We start from the raw sequence: 18164 nt of genomic DNA on the forward strand, positions 1-18164 counted from the left end.
TATTTATTTGACAGAGATAGAGACAGCCAGCGAGAGAGGGAACACAAGCAGGGGGAGCGGGAGAGGAAGAAGCAGGCTCATAGCGGAGGAGCCCGATGTGGGGCTCGATCCCGTAACGCCGGGATCACGCCCTGAGCCGAAGGCAGGCGCTTAACCGCTGTGCCACCCAGGCGCCCCTCAACAAATATTGTTAAATAAATAAGTGATCTTCAAAAACAATCCCACGCTGCTTTCTAGTCACACAGTAGGTGAATATATTCTTTTTTAAAAAAGTATTTTATTTATTTGACAGACAGAGCACAAGCAAGGAGAGCAGCAGGCAGAGGGAGAGGGAGAAGCAGGCTCCCGACTGAGCAAGGAGACCAATGCGGGGCTCAATCCCAGGACCCTGTGGTCATGACCTCTGCAGAAGGCAGACGCTTAACCAACTGAGCCTCCCAGGCGCCCTAGGTGCATAGACTCTAAGATAACCTGATGACGCTAGACGTGATCTAAGATCTATACGTTCTATAAGTCCCGGAACAGAGCCATTTGATCCTTTCAGTAAAGAACTGCTCTTTTCAACTCATACACGGAACAGATTTTCACTCAAAAAAAAAAATCCCATCTCTTTATTTATTGTTTTCTTAGAGCTCAATCCAATCAGTGTGGCAGAGTGGGTCTTCAAAGCCAATCTGAATTACATTTTTTAAAAGTAATTTGGGGGACGCCCAGGTGGCCCAGTGCGTTAAGCAGCTAACTCTTGATTTCAGCTCAGGTCATGATCTCAGGATCCTGGGATGAGCCCTACATTGAGCTCTGCACTCAGTGGGGAGCCTGCTTCAGGATTCTCTCTGTCCCTCTGTCCCCCCCCCCAACGTGCTCTCTCTGTCTCTAAAATAAATAAATCTTTTTAAAAAAGAAATTTGGTAATATTTATAAAAGTTTGCAAAGTCACAGTTGCTTTGACCCATTAAACCCATGCTGTAAACCTACTCTACAGAAATTAAAGCCCCATTATTTATATGTGTATAAAACTAGTTTATTTAGCATACTGCAAGGGGCAAAACCTAACATAAACACCTGTATGGCCACCGATAAACAAATTTTAAAGAATCTTTTATACCCAATATTAACAAACATTATACATTTATGAAAAAAAGAATAAAACATTAATATATGAAGATACCTCTAATATATTAACAAATACATAGAAATAGAGAGGTTAAGCTTACTCATACCAAGACATGCAAATGGTTGCCACCATTTATTGAGTAGAGTTCACTCAAACAGTGACCAAATATCACACGGCTTCTCAGCACAATTAGAATGGGTGTGAATCCACTTTTCTTCGCCACAGTTTCACCAAAGCTTTTTTCATCTCACTGTTTCTCAAGCTGTAGATCAGTGGATTCAGCAGAGGTGTGAGAAGTGAGTAGGACAGTGACATCAGCTTCTTGGTTTCTGGGGAGTAGCCAGATTTGGGTTGTAAATAAGTCATATTGGCCGTGCCATAGAAGAGGGTCACAGACGTGAGATGGGAGGCACAGGTGGAAAAGGCCTTTTGCCTCCCAGTGGCTGATGGCATCTTCAGGATGGCAAAGAGAATCCGAATGTAAGACAAGAGAATCAACACGAAAGGAACTATGATAATCAAAACGGTGCCGGTGAATGCATAGATTTCGAACAGAAAGGTATCTGCACACGCAAGTTCCAGCACTGCTGGGGTTTCACAAGAGATATGATTGATCTCATTGGGGCCACAGAAGGGAAAAGTGACAACCCATGATGTTTGCACTGTACCTAACATGAAACCTAAGGCCCATGACATCATAAGCAATTTCATGAAAACCCATTTGTTCATAAGCATTGGGTAGCTCAGAGGGTGACAGATTGCAGCAAATCGGTCGTAAGCCATCGCCCCCAGGAGAAAACATTCAGTGCCACCAAAAAAAAGGATGAAATACATCTGTGCGAAACAGCTTATAAATGAAATCGACGTTTTCTGGGTGGAGAGGACCACCAGCATTTTGGGCATAATGGCTGCACTGAAACTCACATCCACCACAGACAAGTTCTGAAGGAACAGGTACATGGGAACATGGAGGCTCTGTTCCAAGGAGATGACGACTATGATGATGGCATTTCCCAACAGAGTTACCAGGTAGACGACCAAGAAAACCCCGAAGAGCTGCTCCTGGAATTCAGGAGAGTTAGAAAAGCCCAAGAGGATGAATTCAACCACAGAGCTTTGATTTTGCCTTTTCATTTCCGTGGTGAAGAATATTTTGTTTTTAAGGACATGGTATACAAAATATGAAGTCACCGTCCAACAGCTGAGAGTCTGTGTCTGCAATTCACCCCAGATATTCTTGGCAGAAGATGTAAGTAGGAGCACCTCCTGACTAAGTTCAGTATGGCGATTTTAGAAATGGCCAAATACTCGGATTAATAACCCTTTCAAATAAAAAGCAGGAAGTGAAGATATGGCTCAGAAGTCTTGTCTGAAAAGTATAAGATAATATCAAAATGCTCTTATAACTTATACATTATATAATTTGATTTTAAGCCCAGCCTTAAAACAAACATTGATATTTTATAACTGAGGTTCCATTCCCATGACATGGCTATCACAATCATGTTTTTCTCAATTTTATATAAGTAGGTATTTTTAAAACTACCAAAAACAAAGTATTAAAAAGTAGGCAAAGGGAAAAAAGCCACAAAAATTTTTAAAACAACCTAATGATTCAAAGTTACATTTATATTTATTATAAATAAATTTATATTGATTTATATTTAAATATTTATGAAACATAGTAAATATGAAAAATACATCTAAGTTCAACCCCAGTTGTGGGTTACTGCAGAGTTTTCATATTTCATTATCTTAAGTGATTCATAAATAGCGTGAATTGCTTCAGGATTATTGATTTTGCAAACACTGGTCATGGCCAATTATACCGAGATTGCCCTGCATGGGAAATTTTAAAAGCCAGTTCTCTATGGCTAATCCTTGTGACCATGATATTTAAGAATCATCCAGTTCTGATCATTCTAAAACTGATTTAAACATTTCCTCTCTGTCTTTTCTCTCTCTCCTATTTTCCTTCTCATCAGGAGTTCATTTAATCATTAATTATTCAACAAACACTGATTGAGCACGTACCATTTTCTAGGTTCAGTAATCACAGCACACATTGGATCCTCAGCTCAACAGAAAGTGGGAAACAATACATAAAATAGCATTCCACTGTTACCCCAATACTTCAGTCCTATCTGTTATACCTTGCTCTGTGTTTTCCCATTATCAGCAAGTGACATTTATGTATATATAAGAATGAGGGGGTTAGAATTTATGTATACTCATGTATATATTATATGTTTATAATATTTACAGATTATATATGAGCAAAATCTAACTCTGTCAATAAAATACGAACTCCAGTAATCCAAGAATTTGTTTTCTTCTTTGCTACATTCATAATGTCTACAATGGCCCCTGGCCCATAACTGATACTAAAGCAATGTGTGAGGAATAATGGAATAAAAAAAATGAGGAAATACGTGATATCATTAAGGAATAGAGTGTCAAAAAGAAGAGTGAAACCAACACACAACACTGTTGGCAAGCAGAGGTAATAACAAGGGGCTATGAGACATCTCTGTGAGGGATTCAATACTTCTGAATGGGGACGGAGTGTGAATAACCAAATCATAGCATGTCACCAGTGGAAGATCCGGCAGGCAGGGTAAGAAGGCATTAGGACAAGGGATGACTTGCTCAGATCAAAGGTCTTTGATGACACCCTAGCACTGCAATGGACACCTACTTGCTTTAGTGTGATGTTTTAAAAACCAGCAGAAATACACTGTGGGAGGTGAGGAACCCAGGAGAACAGGACACCGCTCATGTCATCTTGAGTAAAGACCAGTAGGACATTAGCAGACAGGGGAAGACAACTTATTTCTGAGTGTGACCATATCATCCATTAAAAGTAAATGTCCATACTAACTATGCTAATTATAGTTTGCCTATCGAAATCAGTAAAATGTAGTCATAGGATCAAGCACCTAAAACCCATTTCTGATGAGAAAAAAGAATAAAGTGTATTCAGTTCCAAATATTTAAAAGTGAATAGATTTTAAAAATTGGAAAATTAAGAGTGCAATGTAAATCAAATAGAAAAACTTTGTTGAATGGATTGTAAGCATCTTATGGGGAAAAAAAACCCCAAATATTCATCACTGGTAATGGGCCACTGACTGCAGCGGCCGCACCTTTCCTCTGGAACTTAGACACCCCAATGCCGTCTTGCAGAACTCCTGAAAAGAAAGATTTAGGCAGGGCACTCCCTAAATAGGTTCCATCCTGCCAGATGAAGAGGTGGGAGTTGCACTTATTTACCAAGTTCTCTTCCAGCTGCAAAAGTCTAAGATTTGATGATTGATGTGTGCCAAGTACTTATGCTCAAACTTTTCTCTGAAAAAAAGAGAAAAAGAAATTCACCAGCATCAAAACCAAGGAGTCTACTCATTCCCATGTGTCAGCTGTGCCCAGTGATTCCTGAGCGTGGAGACATCCCTTCAACAGCATTTCCAACGATCAAGTGGAGATGAACTATAAATGGAAACCCACCAACACCCACACGGCAGGGTCCTCCCTTTCTTACCTATTGACTCCGTCTCTTTAAATTTCTCAATACTTTATCAGAAGTTTTACCTCTACTCAAAAGCCACCTGCTCATACGTGCAATCCAGTGCTTCAGGGCACTGATTCTAGAACATTATATGACCCTGAATCATATGCCCTGTAGAATCCCTCCCTGGAGAACTTGGGATCACGTCATAAACACTTTCTCCTATTTTTGCATGATGACTGAGGAGGCTTGACCTTGGCCCCCCAGGTGAGAATCCTCAGGAGCACACCCCTGGAGCATCACCCCTTCATATTCCTGTGGGGAATAAGTGCCTCTTCACACGGGAGACTCCGTTCACCATGACATCTCCAACGGAGGTGAAAGGCTGACTGCCAGTTGTAAACCAGGAAAGAAGAGCTCGGTGGCATGAGAGCACGAGCCAAGGCAGGTGAGCTAGAGGTGGGGGATGATTGGGTGGAATGCAGTTTGGGCAATGGTGAGAAAGTAGTTAAGGCAAGTAGACTGAAGCCTAGTTGTAGAAAACTGAATGCTTACTCCCACCATCAAGGAACTTCTGATCATTTGTAGAAGAAATATAGAGCCACTGAAAATTTTTGAGAAAACTATTACAATTGATTTTATTGAAAGAGCTTTTAAGCTATGACTCAAATGATCTGGATGAGTTGTGAGACTTGAGCAAATCGTTTAACTTTCACTGATTCTATAACTTTCTCTGTAAAATAAGCAGTGGTTAATCTCATCAAATATATGTGAAAATCAAGGGATTCAGGGATCAGTCTACACTGCGTGAACAATCAAGGAGACCATTTGGCTCAGTCCCCACAGAGGGAAGAGATGAATCACTCTCCAGACTTGGCTCTGTCCTGAACTGGACGATGTGATTGAATGCAGGTAAACTTCGTCTCCTTCTCTCTGCACTTTCCTAAAGCAGGTTGCTTTCTCAAGGAAGCTCACCTCCCCTGGCAGCAATAAGGCTGCCAACAACACTTAGGGCTTCGTTCTACCTACACTGTGTCCCGTGGGAAACATAGCCGTTTTCCTGAGGTAAAGGGATTTTCACTCCCACCTTCCAATCCAGGGAGTCCTCCCATGCCATTCACCATGGTGGAATTACAGCCCAGGCATGAACCAGTCCCAGGCACTAGGCTGGGAAATGCTGCATGATGTGTATTCTCTATGATTCATACCCCGTAGTTCCCATGGGGGCTCTGTCATCCATGCTCCATTTCTTGTGTCAGTGCCGGTTACGCAGGTGAGGTGCAGTTTGTAAGAGGTCATCAAGATGGGGAGTCAGGATTTGTGCCCTCCATATATGTATATTAGACAAGAATGAAAGTGTAGAAACAATTCAGATACATGCAAAAGGGGATAAAAAGGAAGTTGTATTAAAATAAAACTATAATTTCATCGCCAATAGTACTAAATAGATAAAAGAAGAATTAAAATATAGAAATATTCACACACCTCCCTCAATGATTGACAGATAAAATAGACCAGAAAGACGTAAAAATGAGAAAGTTATAATAATAAAATGTTGCTTTAACAGATAATAGCAGAGTAAATATGAGAGAGAATCAATACTTTTTATGCTGCTAACTTTATGTTTTCCTTCCAAAATATTTATGGAATATTTACAAAAAGTCCTTATATACTTATAAGAAGGATACATCAATAAACCTGAATTTTGGGGTTAATACATATAACATACTGTGAAATAAAACAACCGGACAACAGCCGATGCATAAAAGAAAACTAGAGCCTTGGAAATTTCAAAACACTCTGAAGGTATCTCTTTAGCTAACAGGAAGTTGGAAATGAAATTCAGACTACTAAGATAGCAGTTTCAAATGAAGTTATCGCAATTCCATGTGAAAATGTGTCCAAAACTGTATTCTCAGTCTTCTCCTAAACCTGCTCCACCATCAGCATTCCCCTGTTCAGGGAACAGCAGCTCAAAGCTCCAAGTACCACAGGCTGAATCATTTTTCCTCCAAACCCATGTCAACTCCATAACCTGCCTGTGGTTCTGTCTTCAAAATACAGTGTATCAAATCTGAACATTCTACCTTTCCTTGAGCTAACACCCTGGTCCAAGCTACTGTTGCCTCTCAACTGGATAATTCCCATGGCCACTCAACTTTTCCCTTCTTCCTCCCTTGCCTCTGCTCGAAACCCTCCAAGAGCACCCTATCCCTTCTGGTTAGAAGTCAAATTCATGTATTAGAGATCTATTCCCCTGTTACTCTCTGAACTTACCTCCACCACATCCTATTGTCCATTCTCATCCAACCACGCTAGCCTCCTTGCTGGCTCTTGAATGAGACAGGTACGTTCCCATCTCAGAGCTACTGTCCATGCTTTTACCTGAACATGGACTATTACTCTCCACAATGCTAACTCCCTTATGTCCCTTGGCCCCAGGGACAGCTTCTGCAGGAGCTCATCGCAAGTCAGTGCTTGTGAAAATCAACTCTAACCCCAGCTCTACTATCCTGACTTATTTTTCCCCACAACATTCCTCAGTGGAGATGCATCTATTTTTTTATAATAATATTTTTTATTATGTTAGTCACCATACAGTACATCCCTGGTTTTTGATGTAAAGTTCGATGATTCATTAGTTGCGTATAACACCCAGTGCACCATGCAATACGTGCCCTCCTTACTACCCATCACCAGCCTATCCCATTGCCCACCCCCCTCCCCTCTGAAGCCCTCAGTTTGTTTCTCAGAGTCCATAGTCTCTCATGCTTCATTCCCCCTTCTGATTACCCCCCCCCTTTCTTTATCCCTTTCTTCAGTGGAAATGCATCTAAATCTGGACATGGGAAGGTTAAAAATAAAAAGATGGAGAAAGATAGACCAAGATGCTAATCAAGGGAAATTTATGGAACTACATTATTATCGGAAGAAGCAGACTTCAGAGCAAGAAATGTTCCCAGGGATAAGGAGGGCCACTTCGTAATGAGCAAAGGTGCAACTCTCTCCAACAAGATACAACAATTCGAAACCTGCAAGTAAGCCATAATATGGTTGCAACACATATTAAGCAAGTATTGACAGAATCACAAGGAAACTTAAAGGACTGTCAGTCATAGTGGGAGACTGTAACCCTCTTCTTTACATAATCCTTAGAAGAAAGAAATAAAAACCCATCAGAAAATACTCACATCACACCTTAGTCCAGTACTCATGTAGAGAACTCTGAGTCCAGCACTGGGAAGAAAGCACATTGTCACATGCAGTGTTCAGAAATCTGACAGTACACTGGGCCACAAAGAAATGATCAGCATGTGTTAAAGGGTTCGCGCTGTACAAAAGGTCGTGCGGTCACAGAACCCTTCCGCCGAGGCTCTAGAATTAAATATAACCGGGAAATAACCACATGTTTGAACCTGAGAAATACTTGTCTAAATAACATGTGAGAAAGGAAGAAGAGGCAAGAAAATTAGAAAGTATGTTGCAAAAACAAGAATGAAGCCCAGAAAGCGGCCGTTGCGCTAAAGTCAACGTGAGCTGCGGACTAAGTGTGCACTTCCGGATGTTGGATAAAATCAACAAAACATAGGCAATAGGCCTGGAAGGTTATTATTGAAGCAGCATCTCTTAATGAAATGGAAAATAAGCTTACATAGAGAGGTGATCAAAAAAGCCAAACGTGGGGAACCTGAGTGGCTCCGTGGGTTAAGCATCTGCCTTTGGCTCAGGTCATGATCTCGGGGTCCTGGGATCGAGTCCCGCATCGGGCCCCCTGCTCTGCGGGGAGTCTGCCTCTCCCGCTCCCTCCGCCCTTCCCCAACTCATGCGCGCAGTCACACTCGCTCTCTCTCTAATAAATAAATTAATAAAAATCTTTTAAAAAAGGCAGACGTGGTTCTTTGAAGAGTCCAATAAGTCATAAACCCATGGTTGGCTTAAGAAAAGATAGAAAAGAAATATAACCATTACCAGGCATTTTAAAACAGGGTATCACCACAGAACATGCAGACATTATGAAAAATGTTTCCCAATAAATATGAAATTTAGATATGTGACTTCTCAGAAATATAGAACTTATCCAAATTGAAACAAGAATAGAAAACCTACAGGCCCAAAACTCCTCAAGATATGAAATGGGTAATTAAACATTTACAGGTTAAAAAGGAAAACTCCATGCTTAATAGATTCGTTAGTAGGTGTTGCTAAACATTTAAGGAAGAAATAAATTCAATCTTACATAAATCTATCAGAAAATTAAAAAGAGGGTAGAGTTTCCAGCTACTTTTGGAGTCCAGCATAACTGTAACATCAAAACAGAGCAAGGACAGTTACATGATTGGAAAATCACAGGCTAATCTTCTTCACAAATGGGGGTACAGAAATCCTAAGTGAGACATCATGAAGTAAATCCTGGAATACATAGAAAAGGGTAATACATAGTGACCAAGTTTGCTTAATCCCAGGAATGCAAAGTTGGTTAGATATAAGAAAACCACAATGAATCAGGGAACAAGACATCAAAAACTAATGACGTACTGTACGGTGACTAAGATATCGTAATAAATAAATAAATAAATAATATATATATATATGAAAACCAATCAGCAAAGCCACCACATTATGGATAAAAGGAGAAAAATCTCCTAATCATTACAATTGATACAGAAAAATCTTTAAAATCTGAACATCCATCCCTGACAAGAACTCTTGGTAAACTAGGAATGTGAGAAAAGTCCCTCAATCTGATGATGGATACCCACAAACTGTAGCAAAAATGGCATTTAATAAGGAAAAAGTAAAAACTTGTTCCCTTTGGGTTGCTGAACACAAGGAAGATAGCCACTCTCACTGTCTCTACTCAGTATTGCCCTGGAAGTGTAGCCTGTAGGGCAAAGGGAAAAATGAAAAGTATAAGGATTAGAAATGAGATAAAACTGCTCATTTTTGCATATGATATGATTGTGCGCACAGGACTCCCTAATGATCCCTGAATGATGTATTGCCATTAACAACAGAGTTTGACAAGTGTTCTAGATAAAGAATCAACAACAGAAGTAAATGTTATATCTAAGAGCAGCAGCAAATGGTATAATAGTTGAATTTAAAAATTTCTGAAGTATCAAGTTATTAATAAATCTAACCAAAAAGGACAAGATCACTACTACAAAAATGTTTATACACAAGCAAAAATATTGGAAAATGAAAATTTAAAAATATATCTAAGAATCAAGGACTTGTGAATATATCTTAAAAAAGAATCAAGGACTTGTGAATATTTCTTTAAAAAAAAAAGGCTGTCTAAAGTCTATCCTAAGAAAAAGTCCATAATGAAATACGTGAGTTAAAGGTTGCGTAGAGTAGCTCTGAAATACAACAAGCTCCAAGTGTGACTATCAGAGTGGTTCGCATCTGATTTTGTTTTTGAATAATGATTGTGTCTTACTAGCAATTAAACATGCAAATCAGATGAACAAAGCATTGTGGGACAGAATATCTGGACTTGGCAGGAACTTCGCAGAGGGACACTCATACTCTGTTGGAGGATGTGGCTGGTTGAACACTACTGCAGCAAACTCTGAGACAGTACCACATTAGTAACCTAGCACTCTTGGGTCTGGCAATTCTATTTCCTAAAATTCAATATGTAGTAAATGCACGACGGGATGTGTAGAAGGATGTTCACTACAACAGGTTCATAATAGTGAAAAGTTGGAAGTAAAATATTCACTTGAGGAAATTGGTCACAATACTATGTTTACTCATTTAGAAAGTGATGCACTTATTAAAAAGCACAAAGCAATCTACGCACAGACACAAAATGATATCCTTGAGATACTACATGAAATGGAAAAGTTGGAAAACAGACTATAAACTCTTCTCCTCCTATTCTGATGAAAAGAAATGTATGTACACATACCCGGTCCTTGGACATACACGGGAAAAATGAAGAGCCTGGACATAAACAATCTAGAGTGATTAGCTCTAGCAGTGGAGTCAGGAATGAGAGTCGAGGTGTCTTTGAGAGACTTTGCATTTTATATATTTATGTACTCTTTGAATTTTAAAAAGTCATTACTTTTGTAAAAAAATTAAAAGCAAGGTTTTTATTTAAAAATACAAAATGAAATGCAGCAGCATAAAGGTTGGGGTAGAGAGGGCATTAGCATCCTAGAAATTTTCCCCAAACGACAATACCAATGAGAACAGAAACCTAATTTTCGTATTCCAAAAACTGGTACATATCTTAACCTAAAATGCACTATGTGAAAGTGTTGCCAAAAAGCAATGAGGGTCGAAACATGATGCATGAAGATTCAGAGGGGATTCCACAGGGGCAGTTTGGACAAAACTAGAAGAGTTCTCTAGAACTTGGGGTTCTCAAAGACATCCCTGGACCTGCTCTGACACAAGGGAAAAGCAGGTAGGCACGATGATCAGAGGATCTCACACCAACACACCCCAGTTTCGGGGAGCTGTCCATCAGGAGGACGATATGGGGCCCTGTGAGCTCTGATGGTCTGATGGCAGAGGAGTAGTAAAGGAACAACGAACTCATCCTTGTCATAAAGATGTAAGCCGTGCTGTACAGCAATGCTTCTCCGACTTCCAAGTGCATGCAAGTCACCTGGGGATCCTTTTAATATGCAGATTGGAATTCATTAAGTCTTGGGTGGGAGCTGAGAGTCTACATTTTTACACCCACATGGAGCCCTTGTGTCTGGCCAATAACAGGTAACAGGTTTAGAGAGAATGTTGTTAAAGTCACACGTAATTTTCATCTCATCAGAATCACTTTTTTTTTTCAAATTTTTGCAATTGGTTTAATTTACATTTTTTTTTACTTTTTTTTTTATTATATTATGTTACTCACCACACAGTACATCCCTGGTTTTTGATGTAAAGTTCGATGATTCATTAGTTGCGTATAACACCCAGTGCACCATGCAATACATGCCCTCCTTACTACCCATCACCGGCCTATCTCATTCCCCCACCCCCTCCCCTCTGAAGCCCTCAGTTTGTTTCTCATAGTCCCTAGTCTCTCATGTTTCATTCCCCCTTCTGATTACCCCCCCTTTCTTTATCCCTTTCTTCCCCTACCGATCTTCCTAGTTCTTATGTTCCATAGATGAGAGAACTCATATGATAATTGTCTTTCTCTGCTTGACTTATTTCACTTAGCATTATCTCCTCCAGTGCCGTCATGTTGCAGCAAATGTTGAGAACTCGTTCTATTACTCAGCTATCAGAATCACTTTGAAGAAGGTATCAGAAATAAAACATCAGTACATATGAAAGTAGAGCCCAATATGTTTATTGAAACTTCTTTTTAATGACACAAGCCAGTAAGGCCTGGATGTCATTCTGCAGGAAGGATCAACTGTTGTATTCTATGTTCTATAAAAAATGAATAACAATAGTCATTGAAAATAGGGATCCCTATTACTGAATGTGGAAAAATAATACATTAAACACGTTTATACAGAGGAATATGAATGTTTGGCCATTTATAAACTTTATATAGAGTTCAGTCAAACAGTGACCAAATATCACATGGCTTCTCAGCACAATTAGAATGGGTGTGAATCCACTTTTCTTCGCCACAGTTTCACCAAAGCTTTTTTCATCTCACTGTTTCTCAAGCTGTAGATCAGTGGATTCAGCAGAGGTGTGAGAAGTGAGTAGGACAGTGACATCAGCTTCTTGGTTTCTGGGGAGTAGCCAGATTTGGGTTGTAAATAAGTCATATTGGCCGTGCCATAGAAGAGGGTCACAGACGTGAGATGGGAGGCACAGGTGGAAAAGGCCTTTTGCCTCCCAGTGGCTGATGGCATCTTCAGGATGGCAAAGAGAATCCGAATGTAAGACAAGAGAATCAACACGAAAGGAACTATGACAATCAAAATGGTGCCGGTGAATGCATAGATTTCAAACAGAAAGGTATCTGCACACGCAAGTTCCAGCACTGGGGGAGTCTCACAGAAGAGATGGTTGATCTCATTGGGGCCACAGAAGGGAAAACTGAAAACCCATGTGGTCTGCACAGTAGCCACCATGATCCCTGAGACCCATGAGAACATTACTAATTTCATGAAAACCCATTTGTTCATAATCATTGGGTAGCTCAGAGGGTGACAGATTGCAGCAAATCGGTCGTAAGCCATCGCCCCCAGGAGAAAACATTCAGTGCCACCAAAAAAAAGGATGAAATACATCTGTGCAAAACAGCTTATAAATGAAATCGACGTTTTCTGGGTGGAGAAGACCACCAGCATTTCGGGCATAATGGCTGCACTGAAACTCACATCCACCACAGACAAGTTCTGAAGGAACAGGTACATGGGAACATGGAGGCTCTGTTCCAAGGAGATGACGACTATGATGATGGCATTTCCCAACAGAGTTACCAGGTAGACGACCAAGAAAACCCCGAAGAGCTGCTCCTGGAGTTCAGGAGAGTTAGAAAAGCCCAAGAGGATGAATTCAACCACAGAGCTTTGATTTTGCCTTTTCATTTCTGTGGTGGAGAGTATTTTGTTCTTAGGGACATTGTATACAAATTATGAAGTCACCGTCCAACAGCTGAGATTTCGAGTTGAAAATTCTTGGCAGAAGATATAATAATGAGTTCATTTTGACAGATCTTCAAGTTGGCAAATTTTGAGAATAGTCAATACATTGTAAGAGTGAATCTTTCAAATACAAATGAAATGAGGAATTTTGGCTCAGAAATCTTGCTTTTGAGGTATGAAATAGCAGGTGTTCGCTGGCAACTTTTTTGATAGGTTGAAAATAAATCCTATTCTTAAAACATAGAATCCATTTTCCATCACATTGATGTACGCGTCTCTGTTCTTTTTAATTTTATTTCCTATGTGATTTTTCCAATAAAGATTTTGAAATAAACAAGCAGCAAAAAAGGACAAAAATTTGTAACTATTAATTCAAAATTGAAACAAATTCTGATGAATATTTATTACAAATGCCAAAGTTCAAAATGCATGTATATTGCCTTGTTAAAAATGATATACATGAATAATATACCCAAACAAATAGAGAAACACTCAAAAGGGGTTGAATTTTAGATGTGCTTATCTCAGGTGAACATAAGTATATTGTTCCCAGCATATCAATTTTTGGTTAGAATGGATACTGAAATTTGCCTGAATAGAAAACTTTAGAAGTCAGTTCTCCATCAGCCATCCTTGTGACCATAAAATGGATTTTGGGGCTATACAAAATTCCATTTATGGTTATTCTGATCCTCTGATTTAAACTCTCTCTCACAGCACAACATCAAATAGCAGCCCCTGCCCCCTACGCCAGCACCCTGTGACTCCCATCTCCCTGGTTTATATTTTGTCATAACACTTGTCACCAACTGAAATCACACATATCTACCTGGGTTTTATGCTTATTATCTAACTCCACTTTCCGGAATGGAAGCTTCCGGAGGACAGCAACTTCGTTCTGTTCTTTGCTGTGTTCTTGGTGCCTGGAACAGATAATAACTGATACAATAGATGCTAACCCGGTATTTGTTGAATAGATGGAAGAATAAATATTAAAATTTGGAAGCCTGGGCTCGGCCCTTAAGGAATCTAGTGTCTAAAGGAAAAATAAATCATGGGAATAGAGAGCCCCAGAATTAATCCATGACTTTGGTAGATGTTTGCAGCCCCTGTAGGATTGGAAATACCACTGGATTAGAGGATTGGGCCACAGTCCTGACTCTGCTACTACCTCCAAGATGACTCTCTGACTCTTCCTGTACTCAGGTTCCTCTGTGTGGTTGGGAGCAGAGTATCCCTTTTGGACCTGACATGGGTGTTTCTCTGATTTGTTCACAGAAAACTGCAGCCTTCCCCTCCATTCAGACGAGGGTGAGGCTGAAGGGAAGGTAGAAAAGTGGTGGGTGGGTACATAGGAGGCACACATGCCACCTGAGTCCTTCAGACCTGCCAGTCCCAAGCACAGCTGACCATCTTCCTCCAAGTCTAGCTGCTCTTCTGAGCCCCTCTCTGGGCAGAGCACCTCACTTCTCCCCCTCCTCCTCCCCAGACCAACTCTCCTCTGGCCCCAGCATCCTATTCACTGTCAAGCCCACAGGTCTTTAAGATCTGGAGTCATGGCCTCTTTTCTTCCCCGCCCCTCCATCATTCAATGGTCTCCTAACTGGCTTCTCCATGTTTTGTGACTTCTCTTCCAATCTGTCCCTCATACCTCTGCCAAAATCATATCATCCTCCCTCCCAGAACCTTCAGGGTCTCCTCTTGTTGGTAAAATAAAATGCCCACTTCTCAGGCTGGCATTTAAGGGAAACTAGATAGGAACAAGTGCTTTAGAAATTTTAAAAGACTTCAGAGGGGAGGGGGGGTGGGGGAATGGGATAGGCTGGTGATGGGTAGGAAGGAGGGCACGTGTTGCATGGTGCACAACTAATGAATCATGGATCTTTACATCAAAAACCAGGGATGTACTGTATGGTGACTAACATTATATAATAAAAAAATATTATTATAAAAAAAATAAATTTTAAAAGGGAAAAATTACTCCTGAATGGGGAGGGGAAGTAAACCACCAAAATCACAGGTTGTCATGCGTGAAAGGGCCAGGAAGTAGAAGGAGGAAGGCACAAGGAGGCAAACTGACTTGTTCAAATCAAAGGTGCTTAATGACATCTTAGTAGTAGAATGGGGGTCTCCCGGCCTTTGGAGGGTGCTTTGGAAACTGGCAGAATTTCACTGTGGGACATGAAGAAACCGGGCAGACAGGACAAGCAAGCTAAGGAAATGTATTGTCTTGAGCTCAGATTATTAGGACGTTAACAGATAGTAAAAGGCAAGTTGATTTACAGAGTTTAACCATGGTGATAAATCAAATGTCTGTATTAACTTTAACAATTGTATTTTGGATATCAAAAAATCTCCTAAAATTAAAAAGGTGGACTCTGCAGGAAAAAAAAAAGTAAGTACCATTTGTAGTATTTAAAAATATATACCAAGTTCCAAGTATATGAAACCAGTAAGTTTTTAAAATATGAAACTTTAGAGTATCTTATTTAAGAATAGATGAACTTGAAGGAGCTGTCCAAGTTTTGGAACAAATCTAAATCACTGCTTTCTTGAATGATAAAAAAAAAAAAGAAGAATGGGGGCGCCTGGGTGGCTCAGTCAGTTAAGCGTCTGCCTTTGGCTCAGGTCATGATCCCAGGGTCCTGAGATTGAGCCCTGCATGGGGCTCCCTGCTCAGCGGGGAGTCTGCTTCTCCCTCTGCCCCTCACTCCACTTGTGCTCTCTCTCACTCTCTTCTTCTCAAATAAATATATAAATAAATAAAATCTTAAAAAAAAAAAAAAGGAAAGAAAGAAAGAAAACATAAAAGAGCAACTGAACCTGAATGTTCCACCTTTCCCTTTTGCATGAGTTACCTTAATGCTGACCTGACTGATTCAATGACCTGTCCTTCCAGCTCTACTGTTAACTTTCTGTACGACCTTGGACAAATCACTTCTTGCTCTGGGTTTCATCTTTGTGCATGACTGGCCTTGTTTCTGACCACCTCCCACCCCAGCTACAAAGCTCTATGAATTGATGATTAGGGCAAGCAAACTACTTAAAGCTCTAATTATTGCCCCAAGTTTTATGTGACTTCAAAAGGCAGAGTACTTGACATTCTCACCTGAACACTGATAAGCGTCTTCAATTATCAGTCAGAAGAACTATAAATGGAAGGCCTGCTAACAGGTACATAAGCAGAATCTTCAGGTCCTTGCCTTTAGTTCTCTGCCTCTGACTTTCATCCCATTTAATCAGATGCTTCACCTCTTTAGTTAAAAACAAAACAAAACTTCCCATAAATACACCTCAGTGATTCAGTGTACTGATTTTATACGATTATATGTCATTGAATGTTTGCCTCTGGAGAATTCTTCTCTGGAGAACTTACACTCAATTTATATGGACTTTCCCCTGTCAACATAAGAAAACTCAACTGCACAAACTTGAAACAGTATTCTTTCAGGTTTCTGTAGGGATAAATATCTCTTCACTCAGGAGACTCAATTCCACCATGATGCCCCGCCCCCCCATTAAGGAATGAAAGCAGAGGCTGAGTGAGTGTTAGCAAACAGAGTGAAGAAGAGAGGAAGTGTTGGTGGCATGAGCAAAGGCGGGTTTATCTAGATTGATTGCATGGGATGGACAGTTTCTGCAGGGATAAGAAACATGTTAAGACAAGCAGGTTGAAGTTACTTTGTGGAAAGCCTAGATGTCATTGCCAAATTTTAAAATATTTTCCAGTAGAAATATGGAAACACTGAAAATTTGGTGGGGGTGGAGGGGCATTAGTAATTCAGGTGCTTTTATAATTGGTACTTTTTAACTTGAAGAGAAAACATCTGGACTAGCTGTATGAACAAATATGTAACTTCTCTGGCTCTATTACTTTTCTGCTAAAATAATATTGTTAATCTCACAAGGTTTGTGTAAGAATCAAAGAGTTCATAGTTTAGCCTATACTGACTTGAGCAATCAATGAGACCTTTGGCTCAGTCCCAGCAGAATGTAGGGTTGAATGAATCTGTGGGCTTGGCTTTATCCTAAACTCAGATGAGGTCAACAGGATCTGGGTTCCCTTTCTCTATTTTTCATCTCTGCTTTCCCAGAGTAGCTTCCACTCTTAAGAAGCTCTCCCCTCCTAGAGACAATAAGGCCGCGGACACTTAGAGATACATTCTCTCTTATCTGTGTCCGGTGGGAAACATACCAGGTATTCTGTGGGGCAAAGGTATTTATTCCCAAAAAATAACGGTTCAAGGACCCCTCCCATATCATTTGCTGTGGTAGGATTACATGAGAAAACATGAACCACACAATGTGACTGATGAGGATGGAAAATGTTGCCAAATATGCACTTTATGGCACCTACCCCGTATCTGAGGATAGCTCTACCCCAGCTGTGCAGACCTGAAAAAATTTAATGAAAAATTCCCTGAGAGAAATAAAGGTAATTGTTGGCAAAGGAAGGAGACTAATGAGTAATGATGAGTCAACTCTCAAATGCCCTTATATATTTATGAAAAGGAGCATTGCCAACTTTTAATTATTGCATGAATGTAAAGAAACCCAAACATGTTTCGTTAGTTTTGTTTTGTTTTGTTTTTGCAAGATAGACTGGAAGGAAGTCTAACTAGGATAGAATGAGTGAGTAAAACAAGAAATATTGCAGAGGGTACGTTGATTGTCCTGAAGGACACGGATGTCGTGGGTGAAGAAGACAGGATTTCAAATCTTGGTGAAGGAAGGATGGAGAATAAATAGAAACGGGGCAAGGGAAGTCTGTAAATGAATCACTTCAAGGACTTTACACACTTTGGAGTCTGGTTCTTAAGTCCAGGAGTGAAGGGGGAAAGATTATAAAAGAAGTCAGGGGGTGAATAGTTACACATCCTACTAATGAAGGGACTTTTTTTTTAAGGTTTTTTTTATTATATTATGTTAGTCACCATACAGTACATCCCTAGTTTTTAATATAAAGTTCAAT

General features: G+C 40.1%; 2 protein-coding genes across 2 annotated transcripts; both read right to left on the bottom strand.

The window, feature by feature from the left end:
• Positions 1-1303: 1303 nt before the first annotated feature.
• LOC113250123 (olfactory receptor 10A6) lies at positions 1304-2248 on the bottom strand. Its single transcript, XM_026491500.2, has one exon. It carries the CDS (start codon positions 2246-2248, stop codon positions 1304-1306), a length of 945 nt encoding a protein of 314 aa, XP_026347285.2.
• Positions 2249-12190: 9942 nt separating this feature from the next.
• LOC125282492 (olfactory receptor 10A3) lies at positions 12191-13135 on the bottom strand. The gene has a single exon (XM_048217372.1). The coding sequence runs from the start codon at positions 13133-13135 to the stop codon at positions 12191-12193; it is 945 nt and encodes a 314-aa protein (XP_048073329.1).
• Positions 13136-18164: the final 5029 nt, after the last annotated feature.

This window comes from Ursus arctos, unplaced genomic scaffold (assembly GCF_023065955.2).
Source record: "Ursus arctos isolate Adak ecotype North America unplaced genomic scaffold, UrsArc2.0 scaffold_22, whole genome shotgun sequence".
Taxonomy (NCBI): Eukaryota; Metazoa; Chordata; class Mammalia; order Carnivora; family Ursidae; genus Ursus; species Ursus arctos.